This window comes from Tachyglossus aculeatus, chromosome 3 (genome assembly GCF_015852505.1).
Source record: "Tachyglossus aculeatus isolate mTacAcu1 chromosome 3, mTacAcu1.pri, whole genome shotgun sequence".
Lineage (NCBI taxonomy): Eukaryota > Metazoa > Chordata > Mammalia > Monotremata > Tachyglossidae > Tachyglossus > Tachyglossus aculeatus.
In genome coordinates this window covers 34,676,038-34,698,922 of record NC_052068.1, presented here as the reverse complement: position 1 = coordinate 34,698,922, position 22,885 = coordinate 34,676,038, and the positions used below count along the sequence as shown (strand labels likewise).

Genomic DNA, 22,885 nt, shown 5'->3' with positions numbered 1-22,885 from the left:
GGCCCTGAGAAAGAAGTGATTTGCCCCAAACCATACACCTAGTGAGCTCTAGGGTAGATACAAGATAATCAGGTTGGACACAGTCCCTGTCCCACACGGGGCTCATAGTCTAAGGAGAAGGGATAACTGAAAATTTCCATTTTACAGATGAGAAAACTGAGGCCCAGTGCTCAGAACAGTTTGTGACTTATAGTAAGTGCTTAACAAATACCATAAAAAATACAATCCCCCCTCTAAAGTGGAGGGAGCATATTGGTCAGAATTGATGGTTTCCTCAGGAAAAAACTAAAAGTCCCCAGGAGATCAACTCAAGCTTCAGCTGCTTGTTTGGAAATGAACAATTCCTCCTGCACGGTGGCACAACCATAAATCTCCCGGGATGTCAAACCAGGCCCATTCCCAGCTGGAAATATCTGTAGATCACAACAGCTTCTACATGTTTCTTAATGTCCACTTGGGGCAAACACCAGACACACTTATTATGTTTTGCTATCAGTAGCATATTGATGTGCCAAACTCATTTCTTCTACCCTCCAGCCCTTCACTCAGTGATAAGTAGTTCTGTTTTCAGACCAGAAATACCCTCTAACTGCATTATCTAAACTACTCTCAAAACATGAAATCCCCTTTAGCACTAAGGACATTTTGAGCCTCTGCTGTTTTTCTCCCATGTTGCCAATGTTCTCAGTTTGTCAACTGCCTATGCTGAAATCTCCATTCGGGGCCCTGAAAGAAAATCAAGTTTAGCTCGTTTTTCTGCTTTTACTTTTCACCTGAAGAGTAAATGTGCTGGTTTAGAAATCGAATGGCCATATTACTGATGCACAAAGTAGTTAAGATGTTTCTGAACCTGTTCTGAAGTTCATTCATTCATTCATCCAATCGTATTTATTGAGCGCTTACTGTGTGCAGAGCACTGTACTAAGCGCTTGGGAAGTACAAGTTGGCAACATATAGAGACGGTCCCTAAGTTGTTTCTAAAGATTAATTATTTGTTACTCTATTTATTTATTTATTTATTTATTTATTTATTTATTTTACTTGTACATAACCCTTTTATACTGTGAGCCCACTGTTGGGTAGGGACTGTCTCTATGTGTTGCCAATTTGTATTTCCCAAGCGCTTAGTACAGTGCTCTGCACATAGTAAGCGCTCAATAAATACGATTGATGATGATGATGATGATGATTAAGGGACACATATTATGTGGTACGCTCCTTAACTAGCAGGGAACATATCTGTAAGTTCTGCTTTATTGTACTCTCCAAGAGCTTAGCACAGTGTTCTGCACTTAGTCAGTGCCCAATAAACAGGATTGATTAATTGATTTAGGGGTGAGGGGTTTCTTCTGGGTTCTTTACCTCCTCTGTGCTTCTCGCCTCATCCCCAAACTACTCCGGTGCTCATGTCCAAATCTGTAATTTATTTATTTATCTGTTTATTTATATCTGTTCCTCCCCACCTCACCCCCTCAAAATGTAAGCTCGTTTTGGGCAGGGAATGTGTCTGTTTATTGTTGTATTGTGCTCTCCCAAGCACTTAGTACAGTGTTTTACACACAATAAGCACTTAATAAATATGATTGAATGAATGAAGGAAGGAAGGAATAAGATTTCAAATAGAGGAATAATATTTTTTCTAGCTCACTATCCTTTTTCCACATTCTCCTCCTAGCTAGGAACTCACTCTCCCTCTATATATGCCAGACCATCACTCTCTCCAACATTCAAAGCACTATTAAGGTCACATTTCTTCCAAGAAGTCTTCTCCGATCAAACCCTTTATTTTTCTCAGCTTGCTCTCCTTCCTGCGTCATCTATGCGGTTGGATCTGTGACCTTTGAACAGTTGATATGCTGCACACCACCCCCAACCCCACAGCACTTATGCACATATCTTCAAATTTTATATTATAAATTACTTTATGTCATGCCCTCTGGACTTTAAGCTTGCTATGGGCAGAGACCATGTCTGCTAATGCTGTTATATTGTATTCTTCCAAGTGCTTAGTTCAGTGCTCTGTACACAGTAAGCATTCAATAAATACCACTGATTCATTGATTAATAATGATTGTCATAATCACAATAATTAATGGTAATTAAGAGTGCGGGCTCCATGTGGGGCAGGGATTGTGTCCAACCTGATTAACTTGTATCTATCCCAGTGCTTAGAATTTGTGCTTGGCACATAGTAAGCGCATAACAAGTACCATAATTATTATTATTACCAATACTACTATTAATCGTTAATAACAATTTATAATGATATTAATTTGATAAGCACATGTACTAAGCATGGGGCAGGTTTAAGTTAGTCAAGTCGGACACAGTTCCTGTACCACGTGAGGGTCACAGTCTTGAGAGGGAGAACATTAAATTAAATCCCCTTTTAACAGATGAGGAAATCGAGGCCCTGACAAGTTAAATGACTTGGCCAAGGTCACAGGGCAGACAAGTGGCAGAGCAAGGATTAGAACCTGGTCCCTTCTCTCCCAGGCCAGTGTTCTTTCCATTAGGCCATACTGCTTCTGTTCTTCCCTAAATTTAGTGGGGACAGGTATCTTCCAGGGACTTGCAAGAATAATTGAATCGAATAAATAAATGAACATACAGCTCAGAATTGAATGGGGTCTGGTTGTAGATTTTGGGTAACACCTACATTTGGAGAAGCAGCACAGCTTTGTGGAAAGAGCATGGGCCTGAGAGTCTATTGACCTTGGTTCTAATCCAAGTTCTGCCTCACATCTGCTTTGTGACCTTGGGCAAATCACTTAACTTCTCTGTGCCTCAGTTACCTCATCTGTAAAATGGGGATTAAAGCTGTGAGCCCCATGTGGAACATGGACTGTAACCAACCTGGTGATCTCCTATCTACCACAGCGCTTAATATAGTGCCTGGCACATGGTAAAGTGCTTAACAAGTACTACTAAAAAACCCGAAAATAATCTAGCACATTGTTGGCATTCAATAGCTGCTAAATAATTAGAGGAAGTTTTTTTCCTTGTTATGTGGCTCAAAAATCCCTTGAGGACATCTCCTTTGAGACATTTATGAGCAGAAAGGCCATTCAGAAGTTGTTCTTTACCTGTAAAAATGGATACATTCAACAATGCTACAATAGTTGTATTACCCAAAATATTTTGCAGGTTTAAAATCCTTTGCTAGGAAAACTAGAGTTATGAGCATCTGAATAAATCATAGAAGAGCTTGTTTCACTGGCGGTTATTAAGTTTGGTACTATGCCGATCTCCCGGAACATTCTAATTTTAATTCCCTAATTGAGGATGAATTTGTTTCAAATATTAACATGGATAGGCTCAGTCAGAAGTCTTTCAAGTAGAGCTAGAACTCATGAGTGGAGGATCAGAAAGAAAATGGACTTTTGTATGTTAAGGGATTGGGGGAGGGAAATTTGTGCACGATTTTCCTTGGGAAATGTGATGAGGGAAGACCTAAAGTGATCAGACATCTTACTGATAATAATAATAATAATAATAGTAACTGTGGTATTTGTTAAGCACTTACTATGTTCCAGACACTATAATAAGCACAGGAGCAGATACAAGGAAATCAGGTTGGAAATAGTCCCTGTCCCACTTGGGGTTGACAGTCTCAATCCCCATTCCACAGATGAAGTAAATGAGGCCCAGAGAAGTTCATGCATTCATTCATTCATTCATTCATTCAATCGTATTTATTGAGCGCTTACTGTGTGCAGAGCACTGTACTAAGCAATTGGAAAGTACAAGTTGGCAACATATAGAGACGGTCCCTACCCAACAGCGGGCTCACAGTCTAGAAGGGGGAGACAGACAACAAAACAAAACATATTAACAAAATAAAATAAATAGAATAAATATGTACAAATAAAATAAATAAATAAGTAGAGTAATAAATACATGCAAATCAATCAATCAATCAATTGTATTTTTTGAGCACTTACTGTGTGCAGAACACTGTACTAAGCACTTGGGAAGTACAAGTTGGCAACATATAGAGATAGTCCCTACCCAACAGTGGGCTCACAGTCTAGAAGGGGCAGACAGAGAACAAAACTAAACATATTAACAAAATAAAATAAATAGAATAGATATGTACAAGTAAAATAAATAAATAGAGTAATAAATATGTACAAACATATATACATATTTACATGTGCTGTGGGGAGGGGAAGGAGGTAAGGTGGGGGGATGGGGAGGGGGAGGAGGAGGAGAGGAAGGAGGGGGCTCAGTCTTGGCGGGGGGGTTCAGTCTTGGGAAGTGACTTGCCCAAGGTCACACAGCAGACAAGGGGCAGATCTGGGATTGGAACCCATGGCCTTCTGACTTGCAGGCCTGTGCTCTATCCACTCTTCCATGCTGCTTCATCTTGCAGGAAATAGGAAAGTCAAGCAAATTAGGCTGCTGTCAAACTGTGGGCAGGCAGAAAAATAGGGTTCTTTTTCAATCAATCAATCGTATTTATTGAGCGCTTACTGTGTGCAGAGCACTGTACTAAGCGCTTGGGAAGTACAAGTTGGCAACATATAGAGACAGTCCTACCCAACAGTGGGCTCACAGTCTAAAAGAAGGCTGGGGCACCCACAGAGGAGGTTGCTATAGGATGGTCACTACTTCCTCCACATCTGCTGCTGTTCTGCTGCCTGTGCTCTTGATTCCTGGCTCCGCTAAAGACAGGTTCCCTGTTACATCTCTGCCACCACCATGACACCACCACAGACTTCATCATCATCATCATCATCATCATCATCATCATAATAGCATTTATTAAGCACATACTATGTGAAAAGCACTGCTCTAAGCACTGGGGAGGTGACAAGGTGATCAGGTTGTCCCACGTGGGGCTCACAGTCTTCATCCCCATTTTACAGATGAGGTAACTGAGGCTCAGAGAAGTGAAGTGACCTGCCCAAAGTCACACAGCTGGCAAGTGGCGGAGCTGGGATTTGAACCTGTGTCTTGTGACCTCTGACTCCAAAGCCTGGGCTGTTTCCATTGAATGAATGAATGGATATACATGGGACTGTCCAACCTATTGTCTTGTAGCGACCCCAGCGCTTAGAACAGTGCCTGCTACATAATAAGCGCTTCTCAAGGACCGTGATAAAAAACAAAGTTGGGCCCCAAAGGGTTCAGCCCTATCAGAGAAGCAGGACCGCCCTCCCTGCCACCGCCCTGGGCCACTCATTGCAGTCAGCATCATTATCCTGATGAGTAGCTTACTAGTTGTGAATGTGTCTGGGTTTGACTTATTCTTCCTCTCACTCTCTTTCTGGATCTCTCACCCTCTGCCTCTTTCTCTGCTCTGCCTCTTCCCTGCTCTCCCCAGTCAATCAATTAATGATATTTATTGAGTGCAGAGCATTGCACCAAATGTCTTGGAAAGAATGTCAGTCAGTCAGCCAGGCAACTGTACTCACTGTACTAAGTGCTTAGGAAAATACAATATCATAATATAACAGACACATTTTCTGACCACAGTGAGTTTACAGTCAAAAACAAAAGACACACTGCCTGTTCTCAAGGGGCTTACAATCAAATGACGTGGATGGGCAGACGTTTAGAAATAGTGGAAATGGAGAAGGACAAGGCTTCAACAGACAGGAGCATGAATATGGAAGGCTCATAAACATGGCTTGTGTAGGCATTCTTAAGTAAAGACAGCTGTGGGTTTTGGTGAAGTCGGTGTTGGGAGTTAAATGGGGAAGGCTTTTTGATGGAGGTGGAATTTTAGCCACACTTTGAAAACTGACAAGAACTGCGGCCTGGCACGTTGGAAGTCAATCAGTCATTAATACTTACTGAGTACCTGCTGAGAACTGAATTCATTCATTCATTCAATTGTATTTATTGAGTGCTTACTGAATGCAGAGCACTGTACTAAGCGCTCGAGAAGTACAAGTTGGCAACATCTAGAGATGGCCTCTACCCAACAACGGGCTCACAGTCTAGAAGGGGGAGACAGACAACAAAGCAAAACATGTGGACAGGTGTCAAGTCATCAGAATAAATAGAAGTAAAGCTAGATGCACATCATTAACAAAATAAATAGAATAGTAAATATGTACAAGTAAAATGAATAGAGTAATACATCTTTACAAACATATATACAGGTGCTGTGGGGAGGGGAAGGAGGTAAGGCGGGCGGGATGGGGAGGGGGAGAGGAAAGAGGGGGCTCAGTCTGGGAATGAATGGGCCTTCGAGTCAGAGGACCTGGATTCTAATCCCTGCTCCTCCGCCTGTCCGTTATGTGACTTTGAGCAAATCACCTCACTTCTCTGTGCCTCAGTTACTTCATCTGTAAAATGGGGATTAAGGTTGCAAGCCCTATATGGGACAGGGATCGTGTCCAATCTGATTATCTCGTGTCTACCCCAGCGCTTAACAAATGCCATTTAAAAAAAAAAAAACAAGAAAAGGTATGAAACACTTGGGAAAGTACATTACAGTTGTAGCTCGGTCCTTACCCTCAAGTAGCTTGCAAACTAGAAAAGGAGTCTACCCTCTGAAAAGGAGTTTTAAGGAGGAAGAGCACAGTGAAAAAGAGGGTGGAGATGTGGGAGTTGAAAGCAAAGAATAGTACGAAGGCAAGGCTGGGGGGAGATGAGTGTGAGCCCGTTGTTCAGTAGGGACTGTCTCTATATGTTGCCAACTTGTACTTCCCAAGCACTTAGTACAGTGTTCTGCAAACAGCAAGTGCTCAATAAATATGATTGAATGAATGAATGTTGGCGAACCACCCTTGAGTAACCAATGCTGTCACTGTTTCTTTCTGACTTCTTTGCTTGCATTTTGGGTCTTCCTTGCAAATCCGATTACCTGGGTAGAGGTCTTACTCCCTAGAGTTTCCCTTTCCCATCAATCAATGGTACTTATTGAGTGCTGACTGCATGCAGAGCACTGCAACTAATCAATCAATCAATCAATCAATCGTATTTATTGAGCGCTTACTATGTGCAGAGCACTGTACTAAGCTCTTGGGAAGTACAAATTGGCAACACATAGAGACAGTCCCTACCCAACAGTGGGCTCACAGTCTAGAAGGGGGAGACAGAGAACAGAACCAAACATACCAACAAAATATAGGATAGAAATGTACAAGTAAAATAAATAAATAAATAAATTGAGTAATAAATATGTACAACCATATATACATATATACAGGTGCTGTGGGGAAGGGAAGGAGGTAAGATGGGGGGATGGAGAGGGGGACGAGGGGGAGAGGAAGGAAGGGGCTCAGTCTGGGAAGGCCTCCTGGAGGAGGTGAGCTCTCAGCAGGGCCTTGAAGGGAGGAAGAGAGATAGCTTGGCGGAGGGGCAGAGGGAGGGCATTCCAGGCCTGGGGGATGACGTGGGCCGGGGGTCGACGGCGGGACAGGCGAGAACGAGGTACAGTGAGGAGATTAGTGAGACTAAGCACTTAGGGGAGTAGAGTTGGTAGATAAGATCCATGCCCCCAAGTTCCTTACAATCTACGATCTATCTAGCCCAAATTAAACTTCTAAATAATGGTTATGCTTGAAAGCAATGTAGTGGGGGGTTTTCTGCCTGATTCTGAAGCCTTGGGCTAGGGGAGATGTGGCAGAGCTCAGATTTGAAAAAATCTCTCTATCTAGAACTCAAATGCATGTCCTGAGACAAGAAAAGGTGGGAACCCCTTTGGGATCTTAGGAATAAGTTATTTCAGTCTCTAAATAAGCTAGACTGGACCATGAATACAAAGACACACACACCCACCCCTGTTCCCTCAAGAAATCCTGCGATAGTGACTTACAACGATGCTTGAGGTGAACAACAGTGAAATTACTACTGGGAAAGATTTTCATTCTCCTTTTAATCAATGAACTGCTTCTCTGCAATTCTTGGAGAGAACAAGGAATGAATCATTTGTCCCACTGAAATTTTCCTCTCCATGTGGAGTTGAGGTCAGGGGAAAGCCCAAGAGAAGCTGAAATCTTTGCTTTTACTCACCACGGCATGACCAGGTCAGCAACAGTAAGGCCTGTAATGAAAGTAATGAGAGACAGGGAAAAATGTTTACCATTGTTTGGCACACTTGAGTGCCAAAGGGCCTTGTGTTCTTTTTTAATAGTGGCTCGCAACGGTCATCTGGACCAGATAGATCACTATCAGCATCACTTTCCTATTACAGTGGAAGAAAGCAAGGCACAGAGGGGGCAAAGTGCCTTCTAGAGTTCATGCAGCTCTGGGCCACGAGTCAAAAATTTAATGAGACAGACAGCACCAAACTTCCCAGACCCACTGCTTACTCAGCTGAATATTCAACTCTCAAAAGAGCTTCTTAGTGAATGGATGTAAAATCAAACTCTGTCCCACTCATTTTAACTTCTGCGTTTCCTTGGAAAGCCAAGACACCCCACCAGGGTCAATCAATGATACTTATTGAGCATTTACTATTCATTCATTCAATTGTATTTATTGAGCGCTTACTGTGTGCACAGCACTGTACTAAGCGCTTGGGAAGTACAAGTTGGCAACATATAGAGACGGTCCCTACCCAACAACAGGTTCACAGTCTAGAAGGGGGAGACAGACAACAAAACAAGACATGTGGACAGGTGTCAAGTCATCAGAATAAACAGAAGTAAAGCTAGATGCACAACATTAACAAAATAAATAGAATAGTAAACATGTACAAGTAAAATAAATAGAGTAATAAATCTGTACAAACATATATACAGGTGCTGTGGGGAGGGGAAGGAGGTAGGGCAGGGGTTGATGGGGAGGAGGAGAGGAAAAAGGGGGCTCAGTCTGGGAAGGCCTCCTGGAGGAGGTGAGCTCTCAGTAGGGCTTTGAAGGGAGGAAGAGAGCTAGCTTGGCGGATGTGCGGAGGGAGGACATTCCAGGCCAGGGGGAAGACATGGGCCGGGGGTTGACGGCGGAACAGGCGACAACGAGGCACAGTGAGGAGGTTAGCGGCAGAGGAGCGGAGGGTGTGGGCTGGGCTGGAGAAGGAGAGAAGGGAGGTGAGGTAGGAGGGGGCGAGGTGAAGGACAGCCTTGAAGCCGAGAGTGAGGAGTTTCTGCCTGATGCATAGGTTGACTGGTAGCCACTGGAGAGTTTTGAAGAGGGGAGTAACATGCCCAGAGCGTTTCTGCACAAAGATGATCCGGGCAGCAGCATGAAGTATAGACTGAAGTGGGGAGAGACAGGAGGATGGGAGATCAGAGAGGAGGCTGATGCAGTAATCCAGTTGGAATAGGATGAGAGATGGAACCAGCAGGGTAGCGGTTTGGATGGAGAGGAAAGGGTGGATCTTGGCGATGTTGTGGAGGTGAGACTGGCAGGTTTCGGTGACGGAATGGATGTGAGGGGTGAATGAGAGAGCAGAGTCGAGGAGGACACCAAGTTTGCGGGCTTGTGAAATGGGAAGGATGGTAGTGTCGTCTACAGTGATGGAAAAGTCAGGGAGAGGGCAGGGTTTGGGAGGGAAGATAAGGAGTTCAGTCTTGGACACACTATGTGCAGAGCACTGTATTAAGCACTGAAAGTACAATACAGCAGAGTTGATAGGCGCCACTCCTGCTCTCAAAGAGCTTGCAGTCTTCAGGGAGAGATAGACTTTAAAATCGGGTAGGGATAAGGGAAGTAGTAGAGTAGTAGAATATTTATGTAAGCTTTGTGGGGCAAGATCTGTAGAAATGGCTGAAATTTGTGTAATGAGTTATACAGTATATCACTTTGGGGAAGACAGTAGGGGCTAGGGAATCTGGAGAACTAAGAGTGAATGCATGTTGATGTTCCCCTAAACACATTGTTTGTCTTCTGCATGACCTTGGGTGAGTCACTTCACTTCTCTGGGCCTCAGTTACTTCGAAATCCAGGCACCAGGTTAACTTGGGCCATTTCAAATTCATCTTCGTTATAATTCTGCCTTCTCTCCTGCATGGCTGCCTTTCTTTTTCTCCCTCATCAACTTTCATGTTCCTTGCCCCGACAAATTCTTCCAGGCTTTTATTGGCACTTGGTACTCCCAATGCCCTTACCTCTTCACTTCTCGCCCCTAATGACTTTGCAAACTATTTCCTTGCCCCAAATTAAAACCGTCAGACAGATCCCCAAAGCCTTCTCCCACATCTCAACTCCCTCCTATCACACATCCACTCTTTCAACTTTCTTGGCAGTCTCTCAAGAGGAGATTTCCCACCTTCTTTCAAAATATACATCCTACACCAATGCCTCCATCTCCATCCCTCCTCACCTTCTAAAAATGCCTGCACTCACTTTTCTTCCCTTCCTGATTATTCTTTAATCCCTCATTCCTTGAAGGTTCTTTCCTCTCTCCCTAGAGACACACCCAGATCTCCCCATCCTTTAAAAAAAGTTCCAAATACCTCAGAATAATGATGATGATAATAATAATGATAGTAATAATAATAACTGTGGTATATGTTACGTGCTTATTATGTAACAAGCACTGTATTAAGCAATGGGATAGATATAAGGTAATCAGATTCCACCTGGTGCTCACAGTCTAAGTCAGAAGGACAACAGGTATTGAGTCCCCAGTTTGCAGATGAGGGAACTGAGGCACAGAGAAGTAACTTGCCCAAGCTCATACAGCAGACAAGTGGTGGAGGCAGGATTAGAATCCAGGATCCTCTGATTCCCAGGCCCATGCTCTTTCCTCTAGACCATACCACTACTCTAAGCATTCTCCACCTATCACCCCATCCTCCCATTTCTGCCCCTGACCTCCTTGAACAGAGTGTATACATCTTCTGCCTTCACTTCCTCCCTTCCAACCCCCTTCTTGCCCTTCCACAAAATGGTTCTGATTCCTTCACTCCATTAAAATCAGTCTCTCCCACATTCAGCAAAGATCTCCTACTTGCCAAATCGAATTGCCTCTGCTTTATCTTAGTAACCCTCCCCTCTCATCTGCCTTTGAAAATGCGGATCACTCCCTTCTCATGGAAACACTACCAAACCTTGGTTTGACTTAAAGGGTTCTCTCCTGATTCTCCTCACACTTCTCTGATGGATCTTAATCAGTCTCTTTCACGGGCTCTTCCTCTTCCTCCCACCCCCTAACTGTTCAGATCCTCTTGTCTTCTCACTTTACACTCACTCCCTTGGGGAGTTCACCCTCCCCCAAGGCTTCAGCTACCATTTCTCTGTAGCTGCCTAGCAAATCGACTTCGCTATCCCTGACCCCTCACCTCCCCTGTAATCTCATATGTCCTCCTACCTCCTGGTCATCATGAACAGCATGACATGGGAGTAATACTGGCACCTTACGCTCAAAACGTCCAAAATATAATTCCTCATCTTCACACTCAAACTCTAAAGTATAAGCTCGCTATGGGTAGGGAATGCATCCATTTATTGTTATAGTGTACTCTCCCAAGTGCTTAGTACACTGCTCTGCACACAATAAGCACTCAATAAATACAGACGACTGACAAGAAATATGATTGACTGAATAGCTGACCCTTTCCTCAATTGAACTTTCCCATCACAGTCGACAACATCATCTTCCCTGTCTCTTAGACCTGCAACTTTGCGATTAACATCTAATCCTCCCTCTCTTTTAACCCCAATTTTTAGTTGGTCCCCAAATCCAGTCTTTTTTCCACCCCAATTTTCCAGGGTTCTGCCCTTTTTCTCCATCTAAGCTGTGATCTCTCAGGTCCAGGCCTTATCATATATTGACTTGACTACTGCATCAGCCCCTTTGCTGACCTCCCTGTTTCAGTCATTCTTCTCTCCAGTTCATGCTTCACTCGGCTACTGGGACCATTTTTCTGAAATGTTTCTCCCTTCCTCAGAAACCACCTATGGTTCCCCACTCCTCTCTGCATCAAGAAGAAACCCCTGATCACTGGCTTTATAAGGCGCTCGATCAGTTCTCTCTCCCCAACTTATTTTTGCTCCTCTCCCACTAAATGTTCAAAACGCTTGCTTCGTTCATCTCAAGCCAATCTACTCACCCACTGCTGTCCTCTTGTCCATGTCTCGAACTCCATCCCCATTCAAATTTCACAGAACACAGCTCTTCCCTCTTTCATCATCATCATCAGTGGTATTTATCGAGCACTTAGTATGTTCAGAGCACTGTGCTGAGTGATAGGGAGAGTACAGCAGAATTGGTAGACATGATTCCTGCCCACAACGAGCTTATAGTCTCCAGGAGACCTTCCATCGTCAAATGACTCCACTATTAGTTGCTAATCAACCCTGCTTAGACCAACCCTGCTACCCACACAGACTTTCTAGAAGCAGCATGGTTTAGTGGATAGACCATGGGCCCAGCCACTGGGTTCTAATCCCTGCTCTGCCACTTGTCTTCTGTGTGACCTTGGATGAGTCATTTAACTTCTCTGAGCCTCAGTTATCTCATCTGTAAAAGGGATTGTAAAATAGGGATAAAATAAGGGATTGTAAAATAGCGATTGATTGTAAAATAGGGGTTGATTCTGAGCCCCATGTGGGACAGGAACTGTATCCAACCTAATTAGTTGGTATCTACGCCAGCACTTAGTACAGTGCCTGGCCCAGAGTAAGCGCTTAACAAATACCATTAGAAACAAAAAAAAAAAGGGGGGGGGGGAGATTGTGTGCCCTGATTCAAATGAAATGAAATGTGTTCCCAGTAAATCTGCAAAAGGTCAACTTGATTAGCATGTATCTACTCCAGTGGTTAGTATAGTGCCTGGTACATAGTAAGCACTTTACAAATGCTGTTAAAAAAAGGACTCTGTGCTCTCTAATAATAATAATTATAATGGTATTTATTAAGTGCTTACTATGTGCCAAGCACTGTTCTAAGTGCTAGGATAGATACAAGGTAAGCAGGTTATCCTACGTGGGTCTCACAATCTTAATCCCCATTTTACAGATGAGGTAACTGAGGCACAGAGAAGTGAAGTGACTTGCCCAAAATCACACAGCTGACAAGTGGCGGAGCTGGGATTAGAACTCATGACCTCTGACTCCCAAGCCCGGGATCTTTCCACTGAGCCACGCTGCTTCTCTAAGGAAATCCAGTCCACCCCGGTGGGACTCGAACCCACAATCCCTGGTTTAGGAGGCCAGTGCCTTATCCTCTAAGAACATAAGTACTCACAATCTCTTGTAGGCTCTATGTATACCTTATCCTCTCCTATTCCTCTAGTCCAAATTCATGAATAGCTCCCCCTTTCCTTCTTTCTCTTATCAGAAACTTATTTTAATGGGGTTTTTTTCCTTTGCTTGCCTTCAAGCTCCTTGAGGTCAGGGATCTCATCCACTAGCTCTATTGTATTTCCCCAAGTGTTAGGTTCAGTGCTCTGAAGAGGACATTCAAGGAAGATTATTGATTGATTGACTGATTGATTGTGATGTCAGGATATTATTCCAAACAGGCCTTCCTTCTCCTTCCTTCTCTGTGATACTGAGGGTAGCAGTAGCTTTTCACCACAAATGCCCCTCCTACAAGTGCAGCAAGGCCTAATTTTTTTAAATGGCATTTATTAAGAACTTACTATGTGTAAAGCACTGTTCTAAGCACTAGGGAGGATACAAGGTGATCAGGTTGTCCCACGGGGGGCTCACAGTCTTCATCCCCATTTGACAGATGAAGGAACTGAGGCACAGAGAAGTTAAGTGGCTTGCCCAAAGTCACACAGCTGACAATTGGCAGAGCCGGGATTTGAACCTATGAACTCTGACTCCAAAGCCCGGGCTTTTTCCACTGAGCCACGCTGCTTCTCTAAATTGAGCACACATTGAGTGTTTCACCAGCCAAAACTTCAATTCCAAATATTTCAAATGACCATGAGCAGTTGCAGGTCATTTAGATAAGCCTGATTGGATTTTGTCTGTTTTTTATGGTATTTGTTAGGTGCTTACTATGTGCCAGGCACTGCACTAAGTGCTGGAGTAGGTACAAGGTAATTAGGTTGGACACCATTCCTGCCTTACAAAGTGCTCACAGTCTTAATCCCTGTTTTACAGATGAGGTAACTGAGGCACAGAGAAGTGACTTGCCCAAGGTCACATAGCAGACAAGTGGTGGAGTGGGGATTAGAACCCAGGTCCTTCTGACTCCCATCTCTTGCTCTGTACACAAGGCCAAGCTGCTTCCCAATTTAACTGGGACAGTTCCTAGTATCAGGACAGTTACTTTAAAAAAAAATAAAATAAGAGGTGCTTACCAAGTGCTTACTATGTGTCAAGCGCTGTGCTAAGATAAACAGTTTGGACACAGTGCCTGTTCTGCCCAGGGCTCACAGTCTAAGTAGGAGGGAAAACAGGTGTTTAATCCCCATTCTACAGATGAGGACACTGAGGCATAGAGAAGTCTCAGTGATCTCAGTATCAGTGAGAAGCAGAGTGGCTCAGTGGAAAGGGCACGGGCTTTGGAGTCAGAGGTCATGGGTTCAAATTCTGGCTTTGACAATTGTCAACTGTGTGACTTTGGGCAAGTCATTTAAGTTCTCTGTGCCTCAGTTACCTCATCCGTAAAATGGGGATTAAGACTGTGAGCCCCCCGTGGGACAATCTGATCACCTTGTAAACTCCCCAGCACTTAGAACAGTGCTTTGCACATAGTAAGCACTTAATAAATGCTATTATTATTATTATTATTATTATTATTATTATTATTATTACCCAAGGTCACGCAGTCAGCAAGTGGCAAAACCAGGATTAGAGCCCAGATACTCTGTCCTCCAGGGCCACACTGCTTCTCTTTTTCCATGGGTCTACTCTAAATCATTGTAAATCCAAGAATGCTCCTGTTAAATGGGATTGAAAGGTCAACTGAGATGAGAGAAGAATATCAATTAGAGAAGCAGTTTTGCCTAGCAGAAATAATAATAATAATAATAATATAATTATAATAATGCTGGTATTTGCTAAGCACTTACTATGTGCCAAGCACTGTTCTAAGCGCTGGGGTAGATACAAGGTAATCAAATTGCCCCACATGGTTCTTACAGTCTTCATCCCCATTTTCCAGATGAGGGAACTGAGGCCCAGAAAAGTTAAGTGACTTGCCCAAGGTCACACAGCTGACAAGTGGCGGAGCGAGGATTTGAACCCATGACCTCTGACTCCATAGCCTGGGCTCTTTCCACTGAGCCACGCTGAGAAAGGGCGCGGACCTAGAAGCCAGAGGACCTAGTTTCTAATCTCAGCCCTGCCAATTGCTTGCTGAGTGACCTTGGGCAAGTCACTTCTCTTCTCTGTGCCTCGGTTCCCTCATCTGTAAAATGGGGATTAAGATTGTGAGCCCCATGTGGGACATTAACTGTGTTCAGCTTGATTGCCTTGTAACTACCCTAGCTCTTTGTAATAATAATAATAATTATGGTGCTTGTTAAGTGTTTACTACCTGCCAGACACTGCGCTAAGCGCTGCCTGGCACCGAGTAAGCGCTTAACAAATACCACAAAAAATAAAAAGGTGAAGGAAAGCAAACACCAAATCATCCGGAGAAGCAGCGTGGCCTAGTGGAAAGAGCCCGGGCTTTGGAGTCAGAGGTCATGGGTTCAAATCCCGGCTCTGCCACTTGTCAGCTGTGTGACTTTGGGCAAGTCACTTCACTTCTCTGTGCCTCAATTCCCTCATCTGTAAAATGGGGATTAAGACCGTGAGCCCCATGTGGGACAACCTGATCACCTTGTAAACTTCCCAGCGCTTAGAACAGTGCTTTGAGCATAGTAAGCGCTTAATAAATGCCATTATTATTATTATTATTATTACTTAGAAGCAGCGTGGCTCAGTGGAAAGAGCACGGGCTTTGGAGTCAGAGGTCATGGGTTCGATTCCTGGCTCTGCCAATTGTCAGCTGTGTGACTTTGGGCAAGTCACTTCACTTCTCTGGGCCTCAGTTCCCTCATCTGTAAAATGGGGATTAAGACTGTGAGCCCTCTGTGGGGCAACCTGATCACCTTGTAACCTCCCCAGCGCTTCGAACAGTGCTTTGCACATAGTAAGTGCTTAATAAATGTCATCATTATTATAATTATTATTATTACTTAGAAGCAGCGTGGCTCAGTGGAAAGAGCACGGGCTTTGGAGTTAGAGGTCATGGGTTCAAATCCTGGCTCCACTACTTGTCAGCTGTGTGACAAGTCACTTAACTTCTCTGTGCCTCAGTTCCCTCATCTGTAAAATGGGGATTAAGAGCCCCCCATGGGACAACCTGATCACCTTGTAACCTCCCTAGCACTTAGAACAGTGCTTTGACATAGTAAGTGCTTAATAAATGCCATTATTATTATTATTATTATCTTGTATTTTTGGCAGCTGCAGGGTGGAAAAATCACCCGCAAGGTCCAGAGACTGCAAACTTGCTTAGAACTACTTAGAAGCAGTGTAACTCAGTGGAAAGAGCACAGGCTTTGGAGTCAGAGGTCATGGGTTCAAATCCCGGCTCCGCCACTTGTCAGCTGTGTGACTTTGGGCAAGTCACTTCACTTCTTTGTGCCGCAGTTCCCTCATCTGTAAAACGGGGATTAAGACTGTGAGCCCCCCGTGGGACAACCTGATCACCTTGTAACCTCCCCAGCGCTTAGAACGGTGCTTTGAACATAGTAAGCGCTTAATAAATGCCATTATTATTATTATCCTGTATTTTTGGCAGCTGCGGGGTGGAAAAATCACCCGCAAGGTCCAGAGACTGCAAACATGCTTAGAATGACAATGTATCGGCAATAATGCCGGCGGTGGATGGAGTGAAGTGTCTGAGTGTACGTTCTGGGCAGGTACCTCATCTTCACCCGCATCCATTTAGAGAGAGACGTCTCCAGTGAGAACTGTCCATTACGGTTTAGCCTGGGTGAGGGCCGGGAGAAGACGCTCTTAAAAGCTCCTGGAGCTCTCCAGGGTCCATATGCTACTCGCTCCGAAAAAGAAGGATCAGCAGAACCCGGCCGTTTCAGTCCTTGCTTAAAGACAGAGGAAACGATCCTGGTAGACAACACTGAGACCATAAAATTAAAGAGAGAACTCCAGCTAAATAAAGTAATGGTCCTCCGGTGGAAAGACGAAATACAATTAGCATTCACATGCTTATTTTAAGATCAATATTTTTCTGCTGATTTGCTGAAGAGGCTCTTATGAAGTTTAAGCAGAGTTCATTGTTAAATACTCTTGCCTACAGAGGATATGGGAGGCCGTATTAATTCCTTTTCTCTTAGAGATCAATAATTACATTGCTGATTTGCTTAAAAGGCTCCGACTGAAGCAGGGAGAGGAAAATTGTACCGTACCGTTCCACGGAGCATGTTCGAAGAACCAGTAGCCGCCGCCACCGTAGTTAACAAAAACCATGAGGGTCAGAGACAAGCTGCAAAACAAATGGGGAATTTGAAAATCATTATTAAGCAATTCCAGAACTCTCCAGATTGGGCAAGGGAGTTACTTGTTTGGTTTCTACCGTCTTCCACACATCCTCTCTTTATGAGATCAGAAAGATACCTCCATCCCCACTTTAAAAATGAGGAAACTGAGGCAGAGGGAGTGAATTATTATTATCATTATTATTATTGTATTTGTTAAGTGCTTACCATGTGCCAGGCACTGTACTAAGCACTGGGGTGGGTACAAGCAAATCCGGTTGGACACAGTCTCCGTCCCATGTGGGGCTCACAGTCTCACTTCCCATTTTACAGATGAAGTAAACTGAGGCCCAGAGAAGTGAAGTGACTCACCCTAGATCACACAGCAGAAAAGTGGCAGAGCCAGGATTAGAACTCATGTGATTCCCAGGCCCGTGCTCTATCCACTACACCGTGCTGCGAGCAGGGTGTCAGATTGAAAATCAATTAATCAATGGTATTTATTGAGCCCTTACTGTGTGCAGGGCACTGTACTAAGCATTTGGGAGGTGCGATATAATAGACTTGGTAGACTTCAGCTTACTGCCCAGCCACAGAACCAATGTCATTCTGCTTTCTGTCCCAGAAACCAGCACGTAACGTTTCATGGGGATGTTTTCCTCCTGGTTTCCCTCAAACCTCCAGGCCCTCTCCCCTCTGAAATGAAGAAAGCCAATCTGTAAAGAGAAGAGGAGAGGCAGAAATGAGAACTCATCCCTCTAGACTATAAGCTCGTTGTGGGCAGGGAATGTGCCTACCGATTCTGTTGTGTTGTAATTTCCCAACAGTGCCCCACTGTTGGGTAGGGACCATCTCTATATGTTGCCAACTTGTACTTCCCAAGTGCTTAGTACAGTGCTCTGCACACAGTAAGCGCTCAATAAATATGACTGATTGATTGATTGCCCTGTACGCAGTAAGTGCTCAATAAATACCATTGATTAATTGACTCATTGAGTAAGTGGTCCTTCTTGTCTTCAGCCTCAGGGCCATTTGGGCTCAATCCAGGAGGAATACTCACTTCCTTGGTGGTTCCTACTTCTGACTCCAAGCAGCGTGGCTGCGTGGCTCAGTGGAAAGAGCCCGGGCTTTGGAGTCAGAATTCAAGGGTTCGAATCCCGGCTCCGCCAATTGTCAGCTGTGTGACTTTGGGCAAGTCACTTCACTTCTCTGTGCCTCAGTTACCTCGTCTGTAAAATGGGGATTAAGACTGTGAGCCCCCCGTGGGGCAACATGATCACCTTGTAACCTCCCCAGCACTTAGAACAGTGCTTTGCACATAATAAGTGCTTAATAAATGCCATCATTATTGCTATTATTGAGGATAGATCGTTGGCCTGAGAGTCAAAAGGACCTGGATTCTAATCTCTGCTTCACCGCATGCCTGTTGTGTGGCCTTGGGCCAATCACTTAAATTTCCCGGGGACTCAGTTACCTCATCTGGAAAATGGGGATTAAGATTGTGAGCTCCATGTGGGACCGGGACTGTTTCCAACCCGATTACCTTGTATCTACCCCAGGCTTAGAACAGTGCTTGGCACATAGAAAACACTTAACAAGTACCATTATTTTTATTATCTAAATATCACTCTGTCAAACAGCAAGGAAGTTCCCATGGATCGAGATCTATTAACAAAACATTAGAGAAGCAGCATGGCTCAGTGGAAAGAGGCCGGGCTTTGGAGTCAGAGGTCATGGGTTCAAATCCCAGCTCCACCAACTGTCAGCTGTGTGACTTTGGGCAAGTCACTTAACTTCTCTGTGCTTTAGTTACCTCATCTGTAAAATGGGGATTAAGACTGTGAGCCCCACATGGGACAACCTGATCACCTTGTAACCTCCCGAGTGCTTAGAACAGTGCTTTGCACATAGTAAGCACTTAATAAATGCCATCATTATTATTATTATAACCCAGAAGCAGCGTGGCTCAGTGGAAAAGCCCGGGCTTGGGAGGTAGAGGTCGTGGGTTCTAATCCCAGCTCCACCACTTGTCAGCTGTGTGACTTTGGGAAAGTCACTTCACTACTCTGGGCCTCAAGTTCCCTCATCTGTAAAATGGGGATGAAGACCATGAGCCCCCCGTGGGACAATCTGATGATCTTGTATCCCCCCTCCAGTGCTTAGAACAGTGCTTGGCACATAGTAAGCGCTTAACAAACACTATCATTATTCTTCTAGACTGTGAGCCCGTTGTTGGGTTGGGACCGTCTCTATATTTGGCCAACTTGTAGTTCCCAAGAGCTTAGTACAGTGCTCTGCACACAGTAAGTGCTCAAAAAATACGATTGAATAATGAATTGACAATGGAGTCCATGGGTGGAGAGAATGAATTCATTTTTCCCTTCCCTTACAGTCAGGCACTTAAGTAACAAGTGAAAATCCTTTTTATCCACAACTGGCGCTTAAATTAGCTGGAAAAGCTGAACTTTCAATAAAAGGCTACTTGTGGCTATAATCCAAAAGTACTGTGATATCTGTTAAGTGCTTCCTATGTGCCAAACACTTTATTAAGCACTGGGGTAGACACAATTTAAGCAGATCGGCTACAGTTCCCGTCCCAAACAGAACTCATAGTCTAAGAGGGAAAGAGAATGTGTTTTATCGATGAGGAAACTGAGACAAAGAGAAATTAAATGAATTTCCCCAGGTCACATGGCAGACAGACAGCAGAGCTGGGATTAGAATCCAGGTCTCCTGACTCCTACTCCTGTGTTCTTTCCAATAAACTACTTCCTAGGAGTTCATTTCCCTGAGCTTGGCAAAGGTTCTCCACATCATCATTATCAAAGCAGTGGTCTCTGTATATGGATGGAGCCACCTTCTCGGACACAGCTCCGGAAGATCTTGCTAATTAGCGTGAGTTTCATTCTCCAGGCCCTCTGCCAAGGTTGATGATGATTCATTCAATCAATCGTATTTATTGAGCGCCTACTGTGTGTAGAGCACTGTACTAAGTTCTTGGAAAGTACACTGCAGCAGTGAAGAGAGACAATCCCTGCCCGTAACGGGCTCACAGTCTAGACGGGTGGGGGGGAGACAGACATCAATACAAGTAAATAGGCATCAATATAAATAAATAGAATTACAGATTTATACATGTATGCATAAGTGCTGTGGGGTGGGGGGAGTGCAGAGAGAATGAGTCGCGGTGACGTGGAAGGAAGGGAAGCTGAGTAAAAATGGGGTTTAGTCTGGGAAGGCCTCTTAGAGGAGGTGAGCCTTCAGTAGGGCTCTGCAGGGGGAAGTGTGATCATCTGAATCTTCTAGACTGTGAGCCCACTGTTGGGTAGGGACCGTCTCTGTATGTTGCCAACTTGTACTTCCCAAGTGCTTAATACAGTGCTCTGCACACAGTAAGCGCTGAATAAATACGATTGAATGAATGAATGAATCTGGAGGATTTGAGGAGGGACGGCATTCCAGGCCAGAGGTAGGATGTGGGCCAGGGGTTGGATTGTGGTATTTGTTCAGCACTTACTAGGAGCCAGTCACGGTACTAAGCCCTGGGATAGAAACGAGGTAATCGGGTTGGACATAGTCCCACACGGAGCTCACAGTCTTCATCCCCATTTTACGGATGAGGTAACCGAGGCACAGAGAAGTGAAGCGACTTGCCCAAGGCCACACAGCAGACACGGGACAGAGCCAGGATTGGAACACAGGTGCTTTTGACTCCCAAGCCCATTCTCTATCCTCTAGGCCACGCTGCTTCTCATGATCACTGGATCCCCGCAGGCTGGACTGCTGAGCAAATGCAACCTCGGCTTCTCAGCATCTGCATAAACAAAATAACCCGCTCATAATGAACCAGCACGCTCGGCAAAGAGCGCACGGTCTCAAGAGCGGAAATTGATCGTTCTGCCCTTATTGTTGGGGACCGAGGCATCAGTCCCAGATCTGCTTTCATCTGCTCAGGAGCACACGGCGTATTGCTTCTAGCATCAGATAAATCCAACAGAGGCAGAAGAGATTAATTAGTTTTACCTTAAGGCTTGCCCCGCGTTATTGTTCTTGGATAAATATTCCTTCATCCAGGCAGCAGCGGGGATAGCATTTTAACTTTAATGGGCACAGGAGGAAGGTCTGTCTTTGGGACAGTGAGGACTGTAAATAACGATATGTCCCATTCAGCCCCGTTGCCAGAGTTAATTAAACAATGAGGGTTCCCGGGGCCCGGAGCGGCTTCTCGAGAAGCTTGCCCGGCCTCTTTCCCCAGTGACCCCTCAAGAGTGCACAGGTGCACGGCTGCTCAGGAGAGCAGTCATTATGAATTTTATTCCACTTAATAGCCCGTGCAGGAAATGGAAGGTTAGATTACCGATCGATAAGTGGGCTAAGGAAATCTGACAACCTTTGGTCAGAATCGGGAAAATAGATGGTATAAATTAATTCACCGGCTGGGGAGAGGGGGTGGCCGGGGGGAACCATCTCTAGCAGCAGTGACAGCCTAGGAAATGCTTCTTTCTTTCAGTAGTATTGATTAATTAGGAAGGACAGCTATCAGCACCATTCTCTAATTGAAAAAAAAAGAAATCTCAACCCAGGTCCTTCTGTTGAAAAATTTTCCCACTTCGCAAGCCAGAACACTTCCCAGCCAGCCACATAGCTTTATTATCTTCCCTTTGAAGAAATTTTCCTCTTAAAAGTTGTCCCCACCCTGAGCAACAAGTTTTGCTCTTGGCCTTTGCAGTTCTCCAAGTGGCTCCAGTTATTTCTGAAGGTTGTCCTTCTCCACAATTCTGTATTATAGACATTCGCCACTGTTCAGATCAATCAATGAGTGGTATCTATCGATTGTCTCCTGAGTGCAAAGTACCCCTCTTCAACACGGCGGAGCCAAACATCTGGTAACTGCAGCTTCTCTGTGCATTCTTGGCCTAATAATAACAATAACTATGGTACTTGTTTAGCACTTACTATGTGCCAAGCACTGTTCTAAGCAGATACAAGGTAATCAGGTTGGACACAGTCCCTGTCCAATGTGGGGCTCATAGTCTCAATCCCCATTTTACAGATGAGGTAACTGAGACACAGAGAAGTGAAGTGATTTGCCCAAGGTCACACTGCAGACAAGTTGCATCCAACTGGATTACTGCATCAGCCACCTCTCTGTTTCTTTCTGATTTGATCCTTCCTCCTTTCTCTCCCTGCTTCAGTCTATACTTCACTCTGTTACCCGGATTATCTTTGTACAGAAACGCTCTGGGCATGTCACTCCCCTCCTCAGTATCTCCAGTGATTGCCTGTCAACCTACGAATCAAGCAAAGACTCCTCACTCTCAGCTTCAAGGCTGTCCATCCCCTCGCCCCCTCCTACCTCACCTCCCTTCTCTCCTTCTCCAGCCCAGCCCGCACCCTCCGCTCCTCTGCCACTAACCTCCTCACTATGCCTCATTCTCGCCTGTCCCGCCGTCGACACCCGGCCCACGTCCTTCCTCTAGCCTGGAATGCCCTCCCTCCCCACATCCGCCAAACTAGCTCTCTTCCTCCCTTCAAAGCCCTACAGAGAGCTCACCTCCTCCAGGAGGCCTTCCTAGACAGAGCCCCCTTTTTCC

At 44.7% G+C, this 22,885-nt stretch overlaps 1 protein-coding gene across 1 annotated transcript in view; it reads right to left on the bottom strand.

Moving 5' to 3' along the window:
- Nucleotides 1-21,361, bottom strand: part of LOC119925261 (heparan-alpha-glucosaminide N-acetyltransferase-like) — a 149,864-nt gene extending 128,503 nt beyond the window's left edge. Inside the window, exons 1-5 of the mRNA XM_038743363.1 lie at nt 21,315-21,361; nt 21,124-21,265; nt 17,886-18,007; nt 17,223-17,299; nt 7,972-8,002 (exon numbers count right to left, since the gene is read on the bottom strand). Of these exons, the coding sequence (XP_038599291.1) occupies nt 7,972-8,002; nt 17,223-17,299; nt 17,886-18,007; nt 21,124-21,265; nt 21,315-21,361 (419 nt within the window). The remainder of the gene's footprint in view (nt 1-7,971; nt 8,003-17,222; nt 17,300-17,885; nt 18,008-21,123; nt 21,266-21,314) is intronic.
- Nucleotides 21,362-22,885: the final 1,524 nt, after the last annotated feature.